Here is a 22,625-nt window from a genome sequence, read left to right on the forward strand (position 1 = left end):
TGAGACTTGGACCCCCAGAGAGGCACCCAGAGGCATTACAACTGTCGACTCGACCCTAATTTCCTCTTTAAATATGGTCCCCGGCCAAAAGCAAACGAGGCAAAAGAACCCACAAGGAATGGTTAGGGCTCGGGTAACCCAATGCCACTTTTTCAAGCCATTTCATTCGCAGAGGAAAACGGAACGGGGTTCCAGAAAATGTTCTGGCGCACTGGCATGCGTATGCAAAGTATTTGAGCAAATAGAACCTCGTACTCTTATGAAAATCAGCTACACTTAAGGGCTTCTCAGGGTGGGAAAGTAGTTTTTGAAGCTTGGACTAAAGTGTAGTCTGGAAAAACAAGAATACGTCTAGAAAAGATTCCAGTTACAAGAACTGCTTTAGACTTAAAAGAATGAGTTTCCAGATTATTACTTTTGTGAAAGAATATTGTAGAACCATCATATAATTTTATTATTAAAAGGCATTCAATTCAGCAAAGAAATCAATGAAAGAAGAAGAGTACCTGCCGCTCCTCCTGCCCCTCTATCAAAGCCCTAGATCCAAAGAATTCAATGAGAGAATAACACCATTTCTTTCGTGGAATTATATTAGCTACAATATCAATACTCATCGAAATTTGTTCAATTCCTACCGCCCCAAACAGATCCCAAAAAAAAAAACTTTGACATTGAACTATTAAAAAGAATTCAATGAAAATCGCTGGAAATTACACAACTTCTGGAATGTCTGTCGAATGTTATTGGAGTTTGCTGACAAACAAAGAAACGGCAGAAATGCTGTGCCCAGCAATAAAATAAATTCATCGGGTAAATACAAAACAAATAAAAATAAATTAAAAAATCATATAAATTAAGACACGGGGAAAAGGCAGGGAAAAGAGCTTAAAAAAAAGGCGTTTAACATGTTTCTTGGATGGAAATGTATGTAAATGAATGCCAAAAGTATTTCTCCCTTTCCCCTCTACATATAACTCTTTTATTTATTTATATTTTTATACACAAAATATGCAAAAAAATAAAGAAAATAAATGAATTTAAATCGACAACTGCACCCACCGCAAAATTGATGATAAACAAGTTTCGTATAAGTTTTAAATTAAAATAAACACACGAAAAAACATCTGTGCACATGTGGAGCGGAGTGGAACAACAAAAATGCTGTTAATAACAATAACAATAAGAAAAAACTACAACAAAAATTAAACGAAAGTTCAGGGCCTGCCATTGTCACTTCAACCAAAAGAAATTTCATTGAAAATGTTAAACATTCCCCCACCTCTGGGTGGGGGTCTAAAAATACTCAAGTTCTGGCCCATTGGTGGTCGCCTTTTGTTGGGTTCTACTCCGTGGACTCATAACTGGGTTATGGACACAAAAGGAGGTTCCGAACATTGACAAATGTGATCATCTGCATAGTTTCGACTTACAATAGAGCGCCAAAGAGAGGTAGATGGTCTAAAAGAATGATCTTATGGGTCTTATGAGGGGAAAATTTAATCAAAAGATCTGCTTAGGTCCTCATAAAGTAGGAATAGGGGAACTGGTAACCTAGTAAGACAAATGAGACATTCCTATGATTATGATATGATATCATGATAATTTTCAGGTTTTTTTGTCTCTGTTTTTAGCTCAATTTTAAATATTATTTTAATAAAGAAAGGGCTTAAAATAGCTTTAGGGAATACTTAAGCAATATTTGGTAGGAATTGGATGCTATCTACGTAAAATTCATCGCAATCCGATCATTATAAGAGAAACATGTATGGTTTTCTACGACAAACCAAAGATACCTGCCTTCCAAACTTTTTCTCCACCCAAATACCCTTTAGATCTTCTGCTTCTCGCACCCAAGAACCCATCCGAATGCCACGTAACCTTTACGCCAGCTTCTATCATTCTTTTGTGCCAAGTGTTTCCATCGAGCTCCAGCTCCACCTTCGTTCCACCGTTGAAGGTGAACACCTTGCGGGCACCCGCATTTCATTTACGAGCAGTACTATTTCCGCAAAACAAAACACCAGCCAATCGACAACGCCATCGCCATCGCCATTGTACTCGATGACGACCATGTTAATGTGGCTTTTATCTAAAGTATTTGGCATGCATGTTACTCGTACTGTTACCCTCGGTTTGCGATATCAAATACAGCCACTGGCCCTGACAGTGCCGCCTGGGACCCTTTTCCCGTGTGCCACGAAAACGTAGCGAAAATTAAAAATGTTATCTATGCAGCGCGTAAAAAACAACACATTTCAAATACGTAGAGTTTTAATTGAAAATGAAGAGAAAAATACCAAAACAAAACAAAACAAAACTAAGATAAATGAGTATCAGAGGGGGTTATACGTAAAAGCTATACCCCCCCATTGGGGAGAGAGCCTCCTTATGCAATCAGCTGTTGAATGAGAGATTCTTCTGGTCTCTTCGACTCTCCACAAAAAGACGCTCCATTCGACTCGACTCATAACTGATTAATAGCCAAAATGTTTAAGCGAAATGAAAGCGAAAATAACTTTTAAATCATCGCATTAAAAAAGCAGACCTCAAAAAACCCCAAAAAATACCCCCGAAAACACACCTACAACACCTTTACAAAAAGATCGACGTGTTATGGCGGTGAAAAGCCCTCAAAAACCAACCTCAAGACCACGTCTCGTGCTCTGATAATTCTTTATTTTCTTGAGAGCTGGGGATACGATGGACGATGTTCGCTCTGCCGCTCGATGATGTAAACGGGAATTCAAATTTATGGTAATAAAAGAAATAACAGTCAGATTTAAAGTCGTGTGGAACTTAAATTCCGACTCTAAACATAAAGGTCTGCCCGTGTCTGTGTCTGTGCCTGTGTGTGTACGAAAAATGAGTATCAAAAAAAGTGAAAGTTTTCACTTTTGTTTCAATTTCCATTTACCCATAGTTTTTTGTGTGTATTTGGGCTCCATTTAAGGTAATTTTTCACTGGGTTTCATTGAGTTTAGGGCAGCCATAGGCAATATATTAAATACTGCAGGGGCATTCGGGGGCTTTTTAGGAAAAGAGAGCAAAGCAAATTAATGCTAAAGGTAACCCAGAATTGAAAATTGAATGAATATTCATAGACGTAATGTTTGAGGAGATGTTTGGGTTGAAACTAAGATTCATTTTGTTTAAATTGACGACAAGAAATGCATTTTGAAGGTAATTTAGATGAATAGATACATTAACATATGCATTTTTTGTTTAAATTACAGAAAAAATACCAAAGAAAATACTTGTTAAAGATATAATAGATCCAAAACTTCTACACAAAATGTATGGAATATATTGGAAATACTTTGTTTTTATTATATTTTCAGTGCAGAAAAATACTAATAGTATGTAAAATATTTTGGAATACCTTTTCTGAATTTCCCACAAGAAAATGATAGAAAAAACCTTCATTAAAATTAATTTCTCATTACATCAGATACAATTTTCCGCATAGATTCTATAAAATGTTGCACACAAATTTTGTACAAAAATTTTCCAAAGATGTAACCAGATTTGCATCACATATTCCAACTAATTTTCCACACAAGTTGCAATAAATTTAGGATATTTTGGATGCCTTCTTATTACAGATTCCATCAAATTTAAAACAATTTGTAACAACTTTGGACATAAAATTCATTACAAATTCCCAACAGATTCCATCAAATTTTAGACATTTCATCAATTTTCCCCGACACTTCATCAGCTTTTTCCAACATCTTTCATTATATTTTCATTGACATTTCTATTGTCATTAGGGAAAAAGTTGACTTGGAAAGTTTTTGTAGATAAAATGCACATGGAGCCCAAGAGGAGTGCACTTGGCACACACCAGAATTCTGTTTTGTGTCTCTTCTCTAATTAAAATCAACACAAAGACCAAAGAATTTTGTCATTGTGCAAGCATGAGGCATGGGGCATGAGGCATTGAGGCACAGACCAAATGGTAAACAAATACGGCTGAGTGGAACCCCTGGAAAAGTGGAGGGGGCCTGCGATCCTATCAAATATCAGTCGCCGCATTTTCGAAGACTTAGAACTATGCCGGCATCGGCACTCGATTTGAAGACAAAGAAAGAGACATATACTCGTAGACATCCGACAATGCAAAGGCAAGACCTCAAAAAGACTCCAAAATTTACATATTTTACCAAAAAAAAAAAAAGAAAAACCAAAAGTCTGTTATGTAATCGTGGGGACAGTCGCCCAAAAAATAACTAAAGTCAGAGATCGGTGGGGCCAGCAGTCTCTGTCTCTGCGTCTCCGTGACTCATTCCGCCTTGTGACATTTTTCCTTTCGGTTGAGCATAAAAAGTTTTGACATTTGCATAGCTGACGCCAAAAAAACAACCGAAGAAAAACGAAGAAAATAAAGCCTGACAATGAAAATTAATGAACTGCAAAAGTCCAGGGGACTCTGCGGGCGGCAGGGAGCCTTCTAATGTGGGCCCAGCTCCGCCGATATGGCCGTAGAGGGAGAGACACGTGTGTGTCTGTTGATCGGCGGCCCACTTACAGGTCTCCAGTCTGCGGCCTATGGGGGCTCCATTGAACAAATACTCGGGGGGGGTACCAAAGTGCATACAATATGACTCACACATCAGACCCCGTCGCAGTCGCCTTGGGAGGTGGTGCTGTGGCTCGGATTTGGATTTGGATTTGAATTTGGACTGTTTGCTTGGATTCTTGGTTCTGAATGTCTTTTGTCTGAATGTCAGTCTCCACCTCTCTGCTCTGTTGTGGTGTGCCTGTCTGCCTTATATGGCTGTTGTCTATATAGAATTTAGAAATTAATGGAGTTTGTTCAGAGTGAAATGTGAGTACAATTTGTACACTTATGGGCCGCCTTTGGGCTTGGCCCCGTAGTCGTGTCATTAGAACCGGAAAAAGGTTTATAAATGGTAGACTAACGGAATGGTCTGTGCCTCAATAACTTTTGTTTGTTTCTTAGGGGGGAATTCCTAGAACGTTGCATACTACTTGCTGCTAATGGATGGATGGACGTATAGGAGGAACGTTAACGACTGCGTTTCCGGTCTATCAAAATGCTAAAGTTTCGTAAGAGATGGAGAGTAAGAGCTCTCTTTGGGGGACAGTTCTCTTGGGGGCATACCAAATTAAAACGATCGAGAAACTGTGATAAACTGATACTACAAATATGGATAGTACGCGGGGAAAGTTCTTTATGAGTATATTTCTACAGGGAGTACTTGTCATTAAAGAAAAAATCCCTTGGGTGGTATCCGTTTTCTTGTTTCTTGTTCTGTTAACTTTCTGTTAATCTAGTTTATATTTTAGGGAGGATATTATGGTAATTAATATTTTTCTATAATATTACACAACACTTTGAAGCGTACAGCTTCCAAAAAAAGGAGAGCAACGTACAAAGAGTGTATATTTTATAGCAAATAGTTATATAGCGAGATGATAATGAAACTGTAGGCACAAAAAGGTTTAAATTCTATAGAGGAAACATTACTCAACACTGTTGCACTTTACAACACTTTATAGGTTCTCCCAAGTGTGACCATGTGCTTCTCCATACACATAAAAATTAATCATGTAAAAGCCCACGAGGCGTGCCTTAAAAACCCCCGAAAGATTGGTTCCGATAAAGAAATGACAAGGACAGAGAGATAGGGAGATGGAGACGGAGACGGAGGAAGAAGATGTCGAAGGAGGGTTGCAGCGGAGGAGGAGGATGGATGCTGATCGGCACTTCATTAAGTAAGTGCCAAAGCAGAGCAAAAATCAACAACAATCGTGTGGATTTTATTTTATTTTTGGCAAACAGGAAACCAACAAACTGCAGCAGCACGAACTGAAACCCAAAAAATACAACAACAACAAAAACTGGGAACTGGGAACTGGAATTGCTTTTATTGTAATTGCAACGAAAACGATCTCGGAGCGAATTTCCAGACGAAGCGCCCACCACAAATAAAAATTGCAATAAATAAAGGCTCGAAAGAGCAAGAGCAGGAGCAAGAGAGAGAGGGAGAGGGAGAGAGAGAGAGAAAAAGGAGAAATAAAAATCACCTAATTAGCAATGAGATCTGCCCTGACATTAAACGAGTTTTTTATTTTTTTCCTCTGTTCGATTTTTTTCTGTTTATTTTATTTTTGCCCACACAAAAGAAACGAAAGAAAACGAGAGAGAGAGAGAAAAAACCCCAAAAGAAAGGAAGCGACAGGATGCTGGGCTCGGAATAAAAGTGGAACAAAAGTAATTGGAAACTGAAAGTCTTTTGTTCACAGACCATTCCATTCCCTAAACCATTCCGAAAAGAGTTTTTTGCGCCGTCATGCGTAGATCTTTCTTCTGGAAAGATGGGAGATCGCAGCGATCTTTGGGATCGCAACGTCTGGCAAATTGCACAACTTCCTTGAAACTGTTGATAAAAATGACTCGACATCATTCCCACAAATAAATGGAATGGAAAATGGTATATGAATATGCATAAGGTATACTATGTTGTGTTTGTGCAATATATGAACAACAAACAGAGTCATAATTATATTTTTATTGTCGGGACAAAATGAAAATTACCCACGCTTTCCACACACCAGCGAAGCCATTCTCTCCCTCTCTCTCTTCCGAAAAACAAACACAAAGACCAGTGACATTAGAGGAAAGACAATTGCTAAAACCAACAGGGCCCGCACTTGAGCAGCTCCAACTCTGACACATAGCGGTGCGGATTTACGATCCGCTCGTTTCTGAATAACTTAGCATACTAGAGGTGCTCTCTGGGTGCCCTGTTCTTTATGCCAGCGATCTAATTGGCGGCACGAAATTGTCACAGAAAAACGTTAAAAAGAACTCGAATCTGGCAACTGGAAACTGGACAGGGGAGGTCGTGTCTGGGATCGTGGTGGATAGTGGAACGTGGAACATAAAACCCAAAACGTGCCTGTACTCGTACTCTTGAAGGGGGAAATGGTCTACTGCTATAATAAAGTATATAATTCTATGTCTCGATTATATTGAAACTTGAGCCGCAATGAACAAAGCTACAGATAAACTATATTTGGGAGTTATAATACAAAGAAATAACTTTTTACAGTCATTCCTCTCTGGACGATCAAACTACAGGTAATTAATACTTTTTTATATATTCCGATCACTGACATTTCCAGAACCCTTTCACCATTAAATACTCGTATGTTTAATTGCATTTAATGGAAGCTTTCAGGCTTTTAACAGAGTCACTCATCAGATCAGATCAGATCGTCAGATCAGATCATCAAGAGCCAGCCCCCTGTCAAAGTTCCCCCAAAGTTGGGCTGACGGATGCAATCCGTTTGTTGGCCTCTGGCTCTGGCTTTGGCCTCAATTTTCTTTCGAGCTACTGTCAACTGCCGTTTAGAATTCTCTCTCTTTCTGTGGGTCAAAACTAATTAGAAAAAAGTGCCGCGTGCCATGGAACTTGGATACGGTCTCTGTTTCTGTCTCTGCCTCCGTCTCTGTCTATGTCTTGGACTCCGCTCCGGGTTGTAGTCGTAATTAGACGCGCTTTCTGCTTCGAAACGCGCTCAATGAAAGTCTCTCACGATTCGGTTTTGCTTTTCAAGAATTATGGCTTTTATATTGCTCCACAGATACGATATATATATGTATGTATGTATATCTGCCTGTCATTTGTCGCTCATTCGTTCACTTTCTTGCCGCCAGAAGGCATTCATTCGAGCGTAGATCAAAGACAGACAGAAGAAGAAACAAGAAAATTTCACCACTTTCATTCTTGGCTGTCGATTTTTAGTGTTTTATTATAGCCTCCTTTTGGCGTCATCATTCACATAAATAACCAACAACCAAGCAGATCTCGTCTTGGCCATTGTCTTGGCCATTGGACTGTCTTTCTCGTTCGCTCTCCCTCTCTTAGCCTGTTTGATTAGCCAAATGCACAGACAGTGGCCTGGGAAGTGGCACAGGTTCAAGACGGAGACGCTCTTCGCTCTTTCGGGTCTTCGGCCTCTTCGGAGCAGAGCAGGTTCCGCTTTTGGCATTGGCCATCATGCATTTTGTCTTTATTTAACCAAATGTATCGCATCGTATCGTATTTGTAGCATTGCAGCACGATTTTAAAGAGGCTTTTGAAATGAGTTTTTTATGTGTGTGCCCCGTCTTTTACTCGCATTTTTGGTACATACATATCCCCGTACATTTATTTCATGGCACGACATTGGTCGCTTAAGAACCACCAAAACACACACCAAAAATCGTGCCTCGATGACCCATTTGTGCGTACGGCATGTAAAGCAGCCCAAAAAACCAATTGATTGAAACAAAACACAGCTTGAAAAAACAACAATTTGTTGTTTAAAAACAATTTTGAAAAAACAAACAAAACAATACGATTGAAAGGAGAAAAAGAAGAGCCATAAAATTGCTCCAAAAGCAGGCGTCTTATAAAAGATATACATATGAGGAAAAGTAGTCTTTGACTTTACAGAGTAGGAAATGGTGATCAAATTCAGAAATTTTAGGGATTAAATCCTTTGTTTTTTCGTTGAAAAGCTTTCCTTCTTAATTTTTAAGAAATAAATCTATTTGAATTATTTTATTGGTATAACTCTTAAGGCTGTCAAAATAGTTTAGCCTCTAAAGCATTTAGCCTAAACCTCTTTAGCCTCTAAAGAGTTTTCACTGATAGATTCCAATAAATAGAGTACCCTCGAAGAAAAGTCGAATACAATCTTATCTTTCATATATTTTCCATATACTATCTGGTGGTGCCACAAAATGTGAACTTACCACAATGTGATCTGGTGCGCTCTGTGGTCTGTAGGTTAATTTCGAGTGAGTGCACTCACGAGTGCACTCATTTACATAACTCCCGACGAAAGACAACAGCGACCACGACGTCCACGGCCCATGGGTTGGATGGATGGATGGAAACCAGGTCAGAAGACAATTGTATTGTCCAATCCGTGGCCGGGCTTATCGCGAGTCTCCTTCCCCCTTCTTTTTTGTCGGACAATTAAATGGCGTTTATGATGGCGCTTTATCTCCGTCTCTATCTGTTGGCGTTGGAAGAAAACCCTCGCCAGAAACAGACAGCAACAGAAAGCCCCGCTAGTATCCGCTATTTTTGGTAGGTTTCGTGGATTGCAGACAGACTCTATTTTTTTTTTGGACAGAGGGTTATTATTTTGTGATTATGGCAGCAACGTTTTCCGTTTGCAACATATTTTCTTCAGTGAAGTGTTGCCCAGTGGAGTGACATAATTTCAAAAAATGGGAATCATAACGGAGTGTGGAAATGTGACCCAATTATAGGGTATTCCATAAGCACAGTGTACAGATTCTATGCCATACCCTCTGGTATTTCGCCCCATTCTTCAGAAGATTGTTACAGTTTTTACCTTAGACTTTACCTTGACTTTGGCTTTTGTATTCTTATAAATCGACCTCTATCTAAGCCCACTATTTCTCGTGTTTCTCTGTATTTCTGTTTCAATTTCATACTGAATGAATGAATGATCTATTAAGTGGTGTTTCGAACAAATGAAATCAAAACATTTTTAATGGCTAATTGTTGCACAGTAGCCGCCGCGGCTGGCCCTGGCTCTGCTCTATCTTGGCATGAAATTTTGTATTAACTTAGAAATTGGTTTGGTTACTTGCTTCCGCAATTATGTTTTTCTTATACATGTACATACGATAGATACATGTGTCTATAACACCCATGTGAATGGTATTTGCCCAATTTGGTTTAATGAGCTGTCAAGTGCGTGCTGAGAGGCCGTGTTGATGGAGCCCGTGGCAGGCAGGGGGGTAGCATTGGTATTTGGATTATTTTAATATGATTAATGATGTGGAATTGTTGAAATAGAAGCAGTTTTTGAACCTTAATTGAAAGATATGTATTAAGAAGAGGCCATTCATCACTATATATATTTTATTCCTTCGATTAAAAGATCTCTCACTTTATAATTATCGATAATTACCGATATGCCCACCCACACATGGTTCGGATTGTTAAAGCACTAACCACCCCCTTCGATACTTATCGATAATCGGCACCCATCTCTAATTATCACACAGACACGCCCACATATGGAACTAACGAGAGCTGCTTCGATGACAGCTCTCATCAAGTGCTGCTCAAATGCTGTTCAAGTGCTCAAGTTCAAGCCTCTCCAGAGCACTATTTTTACTTTTATTCCAACCGAAAATAAACAGAAATTAAGTCTTTCATTTAATGATCTCTTGATGGAGCCACATTCGACTCTGTGTAGGCTTGCGAGTGTCTCGCAATTTTTTCTATTTTTGGGGGCAAGTTCTGGCAAATTACTTTTGCTTTTTGTTAGCTGTCTGGTGAGGGGATATGCAAATATTTACCTAATATTTAATTGTATGCCCTCGACACATTGGCAACATATATTTTTTGATGGATTAGCAAACGTTTGCTGGATTTTTTTCTGGGGATTCAAATCGTACGATATAACTAGGTCAAAGTTTAACCTCGCCAAAAAAAAAGGTAACACAACCACACCGAAAACAAAGCAAAAAGTCAAATAAACACTACTTTTGATATGAAAAAAAAAACACTAAACAAAAAGGGTTTATGCATAATGCTATCAAAATCCAATTGGCATTTGGCCAGAAAATGATTAATTAGGCGATGAGCCAACGCAATGACAGTTAATTACCGGTTACCATCGATGCGGGGTGGTATTTGCGTGAGTTTCGGGAAGGACACAAATATAGACATATTACAAAACCTTCAATTAAAGATTTTGTTAAGGAGTGGCTTTGGGTTTTGGCATTGTTAGTATTTTGTTGCCATTTGTTGGTAATTTTACAGCTGGGAGGTGCTTAAATGTCCTTATTAAAATACATCTATTTTTAGTAGAGAAATATCTTGAGTGTCTCCTATCTTTTTGTTTGGCTTTGAGACACTCTTATTTCCCACCAATAATATATTCTCTTAACGATAGATTAAGATCTCCTTATACTCTAAAGACCATCATAAATGCGATTTACTAAGTTTCGTTTGATCTTATCATTATAGATCTTTCCACCGATCGTCCTATCGATAAATTTCGATTAAAAGTACAGCCACAGGTCACTAATTTAAGAACAATGCCTGAGGTTTTCCATTACGTGTTCGAATTATAGGCCAAAAACCCCATAAATTCCAGATAACCCTGCAGCACTTGTGCACATAGTATGTACGTACGTACACATACCCGTACGTATGTACACTTTCAAGGTCCCCCGAAGCCCGAAAAAAGAAACGGTATCAGCGTGATATTTGCACAGCGGCACGGTTGCAGCCCCGAAAACGCATTCATCCATCAGCTGTGAGCAGGAGATCTTGTGATGTCAAAACTTTTTTGGAGAACCGAATCTTTGGGATGTGGTGACAAAGGGAAGTACAAGAAAAGATACAGAGAGAAGAAAGATAAGCGAAGATAAGCGCAGCAAAACGAAATGGCAAAAAAAAAATATAATACTCGTGCATAACGAGTGGCCAGAACGAAAGAACACCTGCTGGATGGAGGGAGCCGAAAATCGAATTTGCAAAAATTCCCTCAAGGGATCTTGGGCTCTCTCTCCCGCCAACTCCTGAATTCCCTTTGGGATCTCTCTCTACCGCTGTCTTTGGGATCTCTTTCTTTCCCTCTTTGTCGGTACTTTTTTCTTGGGTGTTTTTTGTCGGGTTGTTCCACTGGGATTCTTTCTTGTCTTTTTTTGGTAATTCATTCATTCATGCATTTAGTGTACATTTCTTGTTTCGTTTAATTCCTCTTTGTGTTGCATGCAAATTTTTGCGTTTCCTTTTTCTCTCTGTATAGAATTACGCTTGAGTGTGCATAAAAGAGATGGCTATAGACACAGAGACAAGCGACTACAACAAAAACTAAATAAACCACAAAGAGACCGAGAGACCAAGAGACCCGAGAGGCCCGAGAGGCCGACCTCCTCCACCGTCAGCCGCTCTCTTCACAATTCCTGGATATTGTGGCGGTGGCTGTGGCTGTGGCGGTGGCGGTGGCACGGCATTGTGTTGTTGCCCAGGGTCATGCCTCTCCAGTCATAAGCCAAGCGAGCGGTCCGATCGGAGCAACTTTCATTAAAGCCAATCCCACAAAAAAGCGATCCAAACAAAACGGTCATTATACCAGAGACTAAAGAAATACCTAATGCCATGGATACCCATATACCTACCCATGCCCATAGATTTCCCATTCAGAGTCAAGCTCTAGACATGTCAAAGATCAAAGACACAAAATTATTATTATTAGAGACTGCAACCCCGAATGTGGCCCCCAAAAACATTATACTTATTATGCAATGGCCCCAAAGAGGAGAGAGGAAAGAGGAGGGAGACTGTCATGCAACTGAAATGTATCCTAGAATTCTCTCTATACTTCAACACTTGCAATTCCCTCTACTTGTGGCGATTCTGTGATATCTGTGTGTGAGATTTTCTTTTGGGAGCCCCTTTTGGATTGAAATTGCTTGGTTTTCTCGAAATCTTCTTTACGATCTTTTTTCGGTGCGTGTGTGCATTGGCATTGCCTGTCGCTCCTCCGAGAGGTCCGAGTAGAGGCAGTGGTGCAGCTTCTGTTCCCGTTCCGTTCCCGCTCCCGTTCCCGGCTTCACTTTACTTCACTTCACAGTTTGCTCAAAGATTCGCCTCGGCCCTAGTCAACGTTTCTTTTCTTTTCCTCTTCTCTCTCTCTGTTTGGGTTTTGTTTTATTTTTTTTTTTACCTTTTTCCTGCCTTGGCGCATGCGCCGCTTTGGCTGCAAACTGGTTTTAACAGTTTTTTTTTTCTTCTCCCTCGAATGTCTGTTGAATTTATTATTTTTTGCGCTCTGTAAGACTGGAAACCTGGCCTCACCCTCCCACCCCCTGATAGAGGGAAAAACAATAGACCAGGAAAATGTTATTCCCCAAGTAGTTCTTATTCTTGTTGATCTTTTGGCAGCTGATAAACTTTTGGCTTCCTCAAAGTTTTATTTTTACAAGAAATTCAATTCGATACACGTTTTCCCAACTGGTTGTACAAAAAATTTAAATAAATTACAAACCTTCTAGAGATTTTACGCCCTTTCGTTTCGTGTTGGTTTTTTTTTAATTTTCTACACCAATTCAATTACACTTTTTCTTATAATATCAATTGCATATTTATTTGTTTTTTTCTTTTTCTGCCACCTTTTTTTGTTGGTTTCTTTAAGATTTCTTTATTTTGTGGGTATACTATTTATTGCCTTTTGCCAATTAATTTTACAAATCGCATTCAAAATTCAATTTCACTTTGCTTTCTTGCTGTGGTTATCTTTTATCTTTTGTGTAATATATTCCACATTTTGTTGTATATTTCACCGAATGAATGTCCGAACAAAACACTAAATAGAGAGTCGCGTCGTTATGGTGCTGGTGCTGGTGCTGCCTCTCGACTTTCGTTCGTTTCGAAACACGTTCACGTCGTGCACGGCTCAAACACCTTCCGCGAAATGCTACCAACACGGCCAGCTGTCGTTCAAGAACTGATGTGGTAGGCGGCGCGACACGGGCTCTGAATCGGGGAAAAACTGAAAGACAAGAGACCCCGCAGCAGACACCACAAGACGTCAATGGCATGGTATGTTGGTATGGCAGGTGTGGTGTGGTGACAGTATGGAAGAAAGAAAAAACTCAGCGAGGGACCTCTTTCCTCTTTTTATTTCAGAGGCATTCGATTATTTCCCTCGAAAAGTTGGAGCCTTATTTTTCTTTTTTCTTCTATATGCCGTTTAACCCAGGGCTCTAAGGGCCTCACTCAATACATGAGATCGCTCGCTGAGTTATCCGCACCTTTAGGATTATTATACATTGGACGTCGTTACTTCTTGTGGATCGTGCACTTGCACCCGCTCTCTTTCTCTCTCTCTCTCTGTCTCTCTTTTACCTGGTTTTCTCACCTGTACGAAGCAGAGCGGAGCCAAGCAGCTGATTGTGCTCGTATTGGGTTCCACAACTTGAGGATGGCATTGATAAAAAACTGTTGAAACGGTTAAGTGCGGCAAATGAAACGGTTAAGCGATAGAGATGCAAACTACAGACCCAATAGGAAGCTCTGGAAAATAGATATTGAAGCGGTCGTTCGATAACTTCTGAACGAATAAAGATATCTTCATTTAAAAAACTGCATTTAAAAGTAAAGTCTTTCCGAATGAAGTCTTTACAATTACACGAATCTACGATGTGTAGAAGCTTCACAGTAATATGTCAGTTGACCTTTGTTCCGTTGCATATTTGCTTATTTCAAATACAATTTTATTATGCTATGTTTTGTACAAGATTGCGTCACTTTAATCGACTTGGGTAAAGGAATTTTTTGGAAAAAACATATACAACAAAAAAATGCGGGAAAATCAAGTGAAAGTGAAAAATAGCCCACAAATAAGACGGTTTGGAAAATAAGTTTTGCTTTAGAACTCTCTATGCACCGACCGAAAGGTACATACATATGTACCTAGCCCAACAATATAGACAACAAAATATAATGGACGATGTGTTAATATCATTGTTAAATTTGTACCCCGATTAGAACCAACCCTATGTTGTCAGACTCTATGTACATATGTATGTCTATTTACGCTGACAAATTTGAATGTATGAATTATACTTTAAATGTCATTACCACCTAATAAATATCTTACAATTTATACAAAGAAACGTAATTTACGGCCTTAGGATAACGGCGAATAACGGCCAACAATATGTCAAAATAAACATTAAAAGTAAAAATCGATACAGGCAACAAAACCAATTAACAATTAAAAAACAAATTTCCATTAAGGTTTATCTAAATTAAGAAATACCTTCATATAATCGTGGCCCAGTGAATCGGACCTGCAGACCTGTATAAAAGCAGTTTCCACGGGTTCTAGCAATATCAGTCTAGAAATTTTCAAGCTTTCTAACATTTCACGATGATTTGGCTTTGGAGTCTTTTGATTTTGGGAACATTTAGTTCTAGAGGACTTGCAGACAATGGGTCGTCTAATACTACACCTTCAACCAATGTTAAAACTACTACCCAGGATCTTATTACCAAACTGGATGCAGACGCAACGAATAAACTACGGAATATACTGAATTCCTGTGAGGGTAAATCCGATGGTAACATTGAGTTTTCCCGGTGGATTGCAAAAATCCGTGAAATCAGTCAAGGCGGAAAGGAGCGACTGAACGATAAGATTGCCATACGAATCCTTTTTGAGAGCTACAATAACCAACGCCTAGACTTAGAACAAAAAATCCACGACCGCTTAGATGATCTTGATTTCCTTATAGCCGATCAGGAGCGGGATAGCAGCTGCTCAAAGTTCTATCAACAGCAAAAGTTTCGTCTCGAGAAAGCCCTAAAACTCGACAATTCCAAAAAAGAAGCAAAGTTGAAGGAAAACTCCATCACATGTCCGGATAGCGATGACTATGATGAAGATTGTGATATCTTTGAGGACTTTGAATGGTAACCAGTACCGAATGATATTTTGGTAGAGCAAGTTCTCTCGGAGGAGAAGAAAAAGAAATATATTTCGAAATGTATAGTAAAACTATTGAAAATTAAGAATTAAATGAGTACAACTAAAATATGATGATGTATTTTAAATAACGTTTCGTGGGTGTCAGATAGATCTACATACATACATGAAACTTTAACTATATATAACTTTATCAGATATAATATATAACCATATAGGAAATCGAAAAAGTTAAAGCGTTAAATATCGAAGTACCAGTTGGAGTTTTCTTCAGGACAAAATAAAGTTTCCTCCCAACAGATCGCCGTGGAAGCCATATCAAATCCGGTTGCTGCTCTGCCAGCAATCCTACTAGTTTTTCAAGGACTTTCAGTCCCGTCCAGTGGCGATCCAGTGTGGCGTATGCATATGATGCTGTGACGAAAAAGATCAATAAAACGATGGAGGAGCTTGAAGATTCCAGACTCTCAAGGATGCTGCCGAGATGCCATTCCTCCAGCTGGATGAAAACATCATGGCTTACAACAACTACGAGAAGGTCTGAAGCACTGAAGAATCCAGAGCTAGCCGAGTTGACGCCCAAGTCAAATGTACAGCAACGCAAAATATTTACAGGACTATTCGAGGCGAAGCTTCATGCGATCTTCTCGGGACTGACCATCCCATAAGAAACATACATATTTATTGTGATTTTAGTTATTATGATGATTTTAGTTTTTATAAAACGCCTCCCAAGAAAAAGAAACCTGCTAAGAAAACGAGTAGTAAAGATTGCAAGGAAATAGAAGTTATATTTAACGGGTATATATAAAGACTAAGAAAACTTGAGAGATTTTGTTTGTATTCTAACTCAAAAGAAGTTAGATAAAACACTGGGGAAAATTCGAAATACTTCACACTCCATTAGAGATAATCATGTGACCTCCAAACCAACCACTGAAGCAGTCAACCACCAAAGTGACCTTAAAGCTTGGCGAAATCTATTAATATTTAAGTGCCTGTCAAAGATAGACACATAACTTATTTCCATACGCGAGTGCCACAGGGGCTTTAAAATGCCAGCGATCCATGGAAGCCTCAAAGAGAAGGCACCAACGATCCAGAGAAGTTACAACCGATCCGTAGAGGCCATAAGTAGAAGCCATGATTCCGATTGCAGTTCTACCAGCAATCCTGCTGCTCTTTTCGGCTCATCCAATCCGTGGAGAGCAGCCCGTGGAGCCGCTCAAGCAGCTGGATGAGCTTGTGACAACCAAGATCAGAGAAACCCTCAAAAAGGAAGCAAATTCCAGCATAGATCGACTCCTCGAACCCTACAAGAAACTACAGGAGGCTGCCGACTGGCCGTTCCCAAAATTAGATGCAAAAATCAGAGCATATAACAGCTATAAATCCTACGAGGACAGCAGTTACTCAGACTCTGGCGAATCCTTCACCGAAACATCCAATGTAGCTTTACGAAAAGGTACCAAAGATGCCAAAATTTTCACAACGAAAGTTAAAAAAATACTCAGGAGTCTGGGAATTAACGATCGGTTTGGCAACAGCGTCTGGCAGGCCATTTTCAGTGATGAGAAAAAGCTAAAGAAGCTCAAAAAGAAGCTGGATGCCATAAAGGATTCGAGTGACGATGATTCGGACGCCTGTAAGAACTTGTGGGACTTTATCTTAAGTTTCTGGTTTTGAGCTCTGAACATTTCTACATTATTTTGTTTCTTCTTGCTTTTCAATAAATAATTAAGTTTCGTTTTAGTTTCAGATTTATTTTAAAATAGAGCTTCTACATGGCATTGCATCTGTGTATGGTGGATCTGGTGGATCTGGTGTATCTGTATCTAGAGACTGCCTTTTGTGCTTTGTGCTGTTGTTTTGCAGTGATTTACATGCGGACAAAGCCAATTGACAGCTGGCTCCAGCCCCAAGGAGTGCAGGAAGTGCAGGAGAGAGGGAATGTTGTCAGAGCCAAAAACAAACAAAATGCATTTAAGTGTGCCGGGGATCCCATCCCCCTTTTGGGCCCCCACCAACCACTTAACCTGTCCTCTGTTCCCTGTCTCCTGTCTGTGTGTGTGTGTGTGTGTGTGGATCCAAGGGATAGGGCTAAAGCCAGGCTCCTTCTTGGACATTTCACTATCGTATGCGCGTTGAAACAAAAAATGTGTTGGCGTGCATCCTGGTGCAAGATCAGCCTAAGCCGGCTGCTGCTGAATGTTGCCAGAGAGACGCAGATGCAATCGCCAGACAGTTGCCCACTCAGCAGGCACCTCCAGAGCTCCTCCACCGGTCCTCTGTTGGCGCTGCTGCTGCCGCTGTCGCGTTTCGCGGACAGTTTGAAGTTTAACAAGTTGTCGAACTACGCAGATCTGCAGAGTAGAGGTTTTATAAATAGCCCCAGAGATGCTGGGAGTCTGGCATCTAGAGTCTACACCGTGGTGTCTGGCAGAGGTCACAGAAAGAGCGTCCCACTGGTCCCACTCGGTTTCTATCTCGTGTCATAGTTTTGGCACTGCCCTTCCTCGGGGGTTTTTTTGTTACTCGATTATAAACACTTTTCGCCATATCGTAAGCGGGTCATCTGTAGGCCTGTATTTTCCTGGATTTTCTTTTCTCCAGTTCGAAAGACAATTTGGGCCAAAAGATGGAATGTCTGGTAAGATGATTAATATTTAAGTTCCACTTGCGTTATACAATCTGTGGCTAAAAGTACTCTATTGCTAGCTCTATAGATTCTTTGGCATTCCTCAAGTTAGAAGAAGAGCCCTGGCAAACCCATCCGCAAACTCACGGATCGAAGACGCTGCTGCTGCTGCTGCTGTTCGATCGGTGATAAATCATTGGCTCGCTGCCTGCTGCTGCTGGGCCCCAGAGTAGTAGCAAAGTAGAGCGTTGACATGGGAGCAGAAAGCTGCAGCAGCAGCATAGACCGATCCAAGAGCCAAATGACAGGCCAGTCCCCGAGAAGAAAAATGCGCACAACACGGAATTAATGTCAACGGCATTAGAAGATTGACAACAAACACAAGGCAGAAACAACAGCAACAGCAACAGCCATAGTCTCAGTCACAGCCACAGCCACAATCATGGATCGTCGATCGTCAATACCGATTGATCATGGAAAGAGAAATTGTCAGCGAAAACGGCAATGACAAACTTCTGACAATTAAAACCAAGAAAGGAACCTGGCAGCAGCAGTCTTAATGAATTTTGAATGCTCTATGGAAATAAATATGTACATAATATAAAAAGAACGTCATATGACTAGAGAGCTATGGCTATGCCTTTGGCTTTAAATCATTCACAAACTAATAACTTTTGAGGTGAAGATATGAAGTCATCATAAGTTAAGCTTAAGGCAAGTTATAGGCTTTAAACAATCCAGAAATGTTTAACTATTGAAGGGAACTCTAGTTGTACTTCTAGTTTTACTTATTTGAAATTCATTTGTTATGTTTTGGTCTTAAAATATACGAAAAATGGATGAATTCGAATGGAATCCATTTCAGTCATTGCACTATGGCTAACTTTTAATACAATCGTACAGCTTTAGAAGTTTTATGAGATTATGGGTTCCCTACATCTCAAAATATCTCCTTTTTTGTCAAAACCTAAGGATTTTCTGCCAAATTTTGGCTTTGAAGATCAAGAGCATCTAGAGATCTATCGGTGGTAAGGAAAGAGTATCCACAATATTCGACTGGTATCAATGCTTTAGAGAGAGAGTGCATGTGTACTAGTATCTGTGTGTAGCTATGTGCAGCCAATGATTATAAAAATCGATAGTCAGGCAATGGTTTGGGTTGGGTCTGGGTCTTCTGGCCCCCAGCTGAAAGCTGTCGGAGCTGTCGGTGCCTGCTGTCAGTCGATGTTCCTTTTGGCCCATGAGCAGCCTGGTGGCTGACTCGCGGACTCGCGGACTCGCGGACTCGCCGACATGTGATATTTAGGCAGTGAGGCTATAATTGCTCATCAAGCGAGCCGTCATAAGCCGCGGCCCATATATAAGGAGGCAGCGCCAGGACCTCTTGCAAAACACTTGAAAAATGCAAAAGTTGCTGGTGTTGTTGGGCCTGCTGCTGAGTCCGGAAGCGTGGACAAGGGTCTCCTATCGACCTGCGAATGAGTCGGATGTGGCAATAGGTACTTAGATCACCTTTTGGATGGAATAGAGATCAACGCTTCGCTTTGGGCAGCTCTTTCGCAGATCATCAATGGACTGAGACCACGTCCTTTGGCCATTCTGGCCCTGCCTTCGTTTAGTTTGATGAATGCCTGCTGCGAGAACGATCAGGGCATCCAAGTGGATGACTTTATACAGCGCCTCCATCGGCTGTACTACAAATCGGTGATATTCAACGACACGGAACTGTTTTTCCAGCACATCGAAGCGAATCTTCAGGGCGCCATCGAGTGCGTGAATCTGGTTCTGGACGAACCCAAGGAGCTATCGGAGCGCATACAGGAGCGTCGTCTGGCCCATCGGCTCAGCCTGTTCATCTTCTACTGGGGCGCCCGCTGGCCACCCGCAGCCAGTGCCATGAGTTTCGAGGAGCCCATGCGGGCGGTGGTCATAACAAGACCACGCCAAAAGGCCTTCAGGATCTACTACAACCAGGCGAGGCCCACAAGCGATGGGGAATTGCGGCTCGTGAACTGGTTCGATGGAGATAATCTGGGGCTGCAGAGAACCCCCTTGCTGCCACCGGCAGGATCGGTTTATGCCAACTTTGAGGGTAGAATCTTTCGTGTTCCGGTTTTTCATGTAAGAAATATCGGGGATTTATTGGGGACTTCCTTGAGGATTAAGGATATCTTCACCTTTTAGTCCCCCCCATGGTTTTGGGTCAGTTATGGCCAGAACAACAGCGACTCGGGCGAGGGAGAGGGCTCTGGCGAGGCATCGGGAGAGGCTTCTGCGGAATCGGGAGACAATCTCGAGTGCAATGAAGTCAAAGTCACGGGAGGACGCGATCATCGTCTGCTTATGCTGCTGGCGGAGCACATGAACTTTCGTTTCGAGTATATTGAAGCCCCAGGACGCACGCAAGGATCACTAAAGTCGGATGATGCCAAAGAGTCCAATGAGAGCTTCACAGGCGGCATAGGACTGTTGCAGAGCAGAGTGAGCGTCAAAGGAGAGACAATCTAATCATAAGTAATCTTTGTCGATCATTCATAGATGGCAGATTTCTTTCTGGGCGATGTGGGCTTGAGCTGGGAGCGCCACAAGGCCATAGAGTTCTCGTTCTTTACCCTCGCGGACTCGGGGGCCTTTGCCACCCATGCCCCGCGGCGCCTAAACGAAGCCCTGGCCATTATGCGACCCTTCAAGCAGGACATTTGGCCGTATCTTATACTCACGATTGTGTTTTCGGGACCAATTTTCTATGGGATCATAGCCATGCCCTACATCTGGCGGCGGCGACACGTCGACATGGATGTGGAGCAGTTGGGAGATCTGTGCATCTACATGGCGTACATAAAGGAGATTACACCATGTGTGCTGAAGGTCAAGCGACGGAGGGTTCCTTCGGCGCCCAGGATGCCCGAGCAGCTCTTTGAGAAGTGCATCTGGTTCACCCTTCGGTTGTTCCTGAAGCAGTGTGGGTAGGAGATCCATTAAAAATGTATCTGAGAGTGATGCCTCTTCCTTTTCCAGCCTGCCAAGAGCTCTATCATGGCTATCGGGCCAAGTTCTTGACCATCGTTTATTGGATAGCCGCCACCTATGTCCTGGCCGATGTGTATTCCGCCCAATTGACCTCCCAGTTTGCCCGGCCGGCCCATGAGGCGCCGATCAATACGCTTCAGCGCCTTCAATCCGCCATGATCCGTGACGGCTATCGTTTGTATGTGGAGAAGGAGAGCAGCTCCCTGGAGATGTTGGAGAATGGCACAGAGCTGTTCCGGCAGTTGTACGCCCTGATGCGACAGCAGCAGCCGGATGGCCATCAGAGTTTCCTTATTGATTCCGTGGAGGCGGGAATCAAGCTCATAGCCGATGGCGGAGAGAACAAGGCAGTGCTTGGGGGCAGAGAAACCCTCTATTTCAATATACAGCAATATGGGGCCAAGAACTTTCAATTGAGTCAGAAATTGTACACGAGATACTCTGCAGTGGCTGTGCAGATTGGCTGTCCCTTTCTGGATAGCTTGAATGATGTGTTAGTAATGGTATTTGATGGCCATTCCATCTATTAATCACTGCTGTTTCCCCTGCAGCCTCATCCATTTGTTTGAGGGTGGCATCCTGGACAAAATGACCACCGCAGAGTACACGGCTCAGTCCCGTCAGATGACCAAAGATCAGGCCCAACAATCTAAAGAACTAGCTGCCGCAGAGAGTGCCAATGCCAACTCGAATGCAAAGAGCAGCGAAGCCCAGACCCAGGAGCCCAATCAGGACAGCGAAATCATCAGTGCCCTCAATCTAAGGATGCTACAAGGCGCATTTATAGCCCTCGGTGTGGGTTCCTTAGCGGCGGGTAGGACTACCAACAGATTGCAAGCAAATTTTGAGCGACTCTCATCTGTTTCAGCTTCCATGTTGATCCTGGAGCTACTTTTCCGGGCTCTACCACTTGCTAGGGCTCTGAGGCGCTGTCATCTTCGTTTTTTGCGTCGCTGGCGCCGCTTGAAGCGTTCCACTCGTCTCTTAACCGTGCGAATCTTTGCACCAAAACTAGGATGAGCATCCATCAGGCCGTTTGGGGTCTTTGAAACGATGACTACGTCTAGTGGGAAAAGTCTACGATCTGCAGGGAAGGTCTTTGCTTTGTCAGTGGGGATATTTATACCCACTTTAGCTTTGCAATATATGTTTTTAATTCTAATTTTATACGGGAATTGAGATCTGCAGTTATGCAAATGCGTTTAAGTTTACCCATGGATTAGCCGAGTGCCTGAAAATACATCCAATTCTTGGCAATGAAGCTCTTTATTGCCCATCAATCAATCCACAATAATTGCATCACTCGGTGTGTTCCAATGTGCCGCCCGGGTCTTCTGTCCGTCTGTGTTTGATGTGAGCTTTTGGCCAAAACACACACTCCATTCCACACTCCACGACTTGCTATAAATAATTTTCGTTCAACAGATGCGGGGCTCCATCTACAGCTGCCACT

The 22,625-nt window shown here is 41.5% G+C and overlaps 4 protein-coding genes across 6 annotated transcripts in view; 3 read left to right on the forward strand and 1 right to left on the reverse strand.

Annotated features, from left to right (window-relative positions):
• Positions 1–13,579, reverse strand: part of LOC6902434 (uncharacterized) — a 29,955-nt gene extending 16,376 nt beyond the window's left edge. Inside the window, exon 1 of one of the 3 annotated variants that reach the window (XM_015181406.2) lies at positions 13,063–13,579. The gene's annotated coding sequence lies outside the window, so the exon portion shown is untranslated. Of the gene's footprint in view, positions 1–12,741; positions 13,030–13,062 lie in introns of those variants that run through there. The other 2 variants (XM_015181407.2, XM_002133242.3) reach the window with 2 other exon arrangements.
• A 1,315-nt stretch (positions 13,580–14,894) lies between these two features.
• Positions 14,895–15,615, forward strand: LOC4816180 (uncharacterized). The gene has a single exon (XM_001355700.4). It carries the CDS (start codon positions 14,950–14,952, stop codon positions 15,493–15,495), a length of 546 nt encoding a protein of 181 aa, XP_001355736.4. The 5' UTR covers positions 14,895–14,949; the 3' UTR covers positions 15,496–15,615.
• Positions 15,616–16,647: 1,032 nt separating this feature from the next.
• LOC4816169 (uncharacterized) lies at positions 16,648–17,190 on the forward strand. Its single transcript, XM_001355701.3, has one exon. The coding sequence runs from the start codon at positions 16,648–16,650 to the stop codon at positions 17,188–17,190; it is 543 nt and encodes a 180-aa protein (XP_001355737.3).
• Positions 17,191–19,544: 2,354 nt separating this feature from the next.
• On the forward strand, positions 19,545–22,333 carry Ir40a (Ionotropic receptor 40a). The gene is made up of 6 exons (XM_033379796.1): positions 19,545–19,641; positions 19,695–20,263; positions 20,327–20,623; positions 20,681–21,104; positions 21,161–21,665; positions 21,724–22,333. Exons 1-6 carry the CDS (start codon positions 19,545–19,547, stop codon positions 22,190–22,192), a joined length of 2,361 nt encoding a protein of 786 aa, XP_033235687.1. The 3' UTR covers positions 22,193–22,333.
• Positions 22,334–22,625: the final 292 nt, after the last annotated feature.

This window comes from Drosophila pseudoobscura, chromosome 4 (genome assembly GCF_009870125.1).
Source record: "Drosophila pseudoobscura strain MV-25-SWS-2005 chromosome 4, UCI_Dpse_MV25, whole genome shotgun sequence".
NCBI lineage: Eukaryota > Metazoa > Arthropoda > Insecta > Diptera > Drosophilidae > Drosophila > Drosophila pseudoobscura.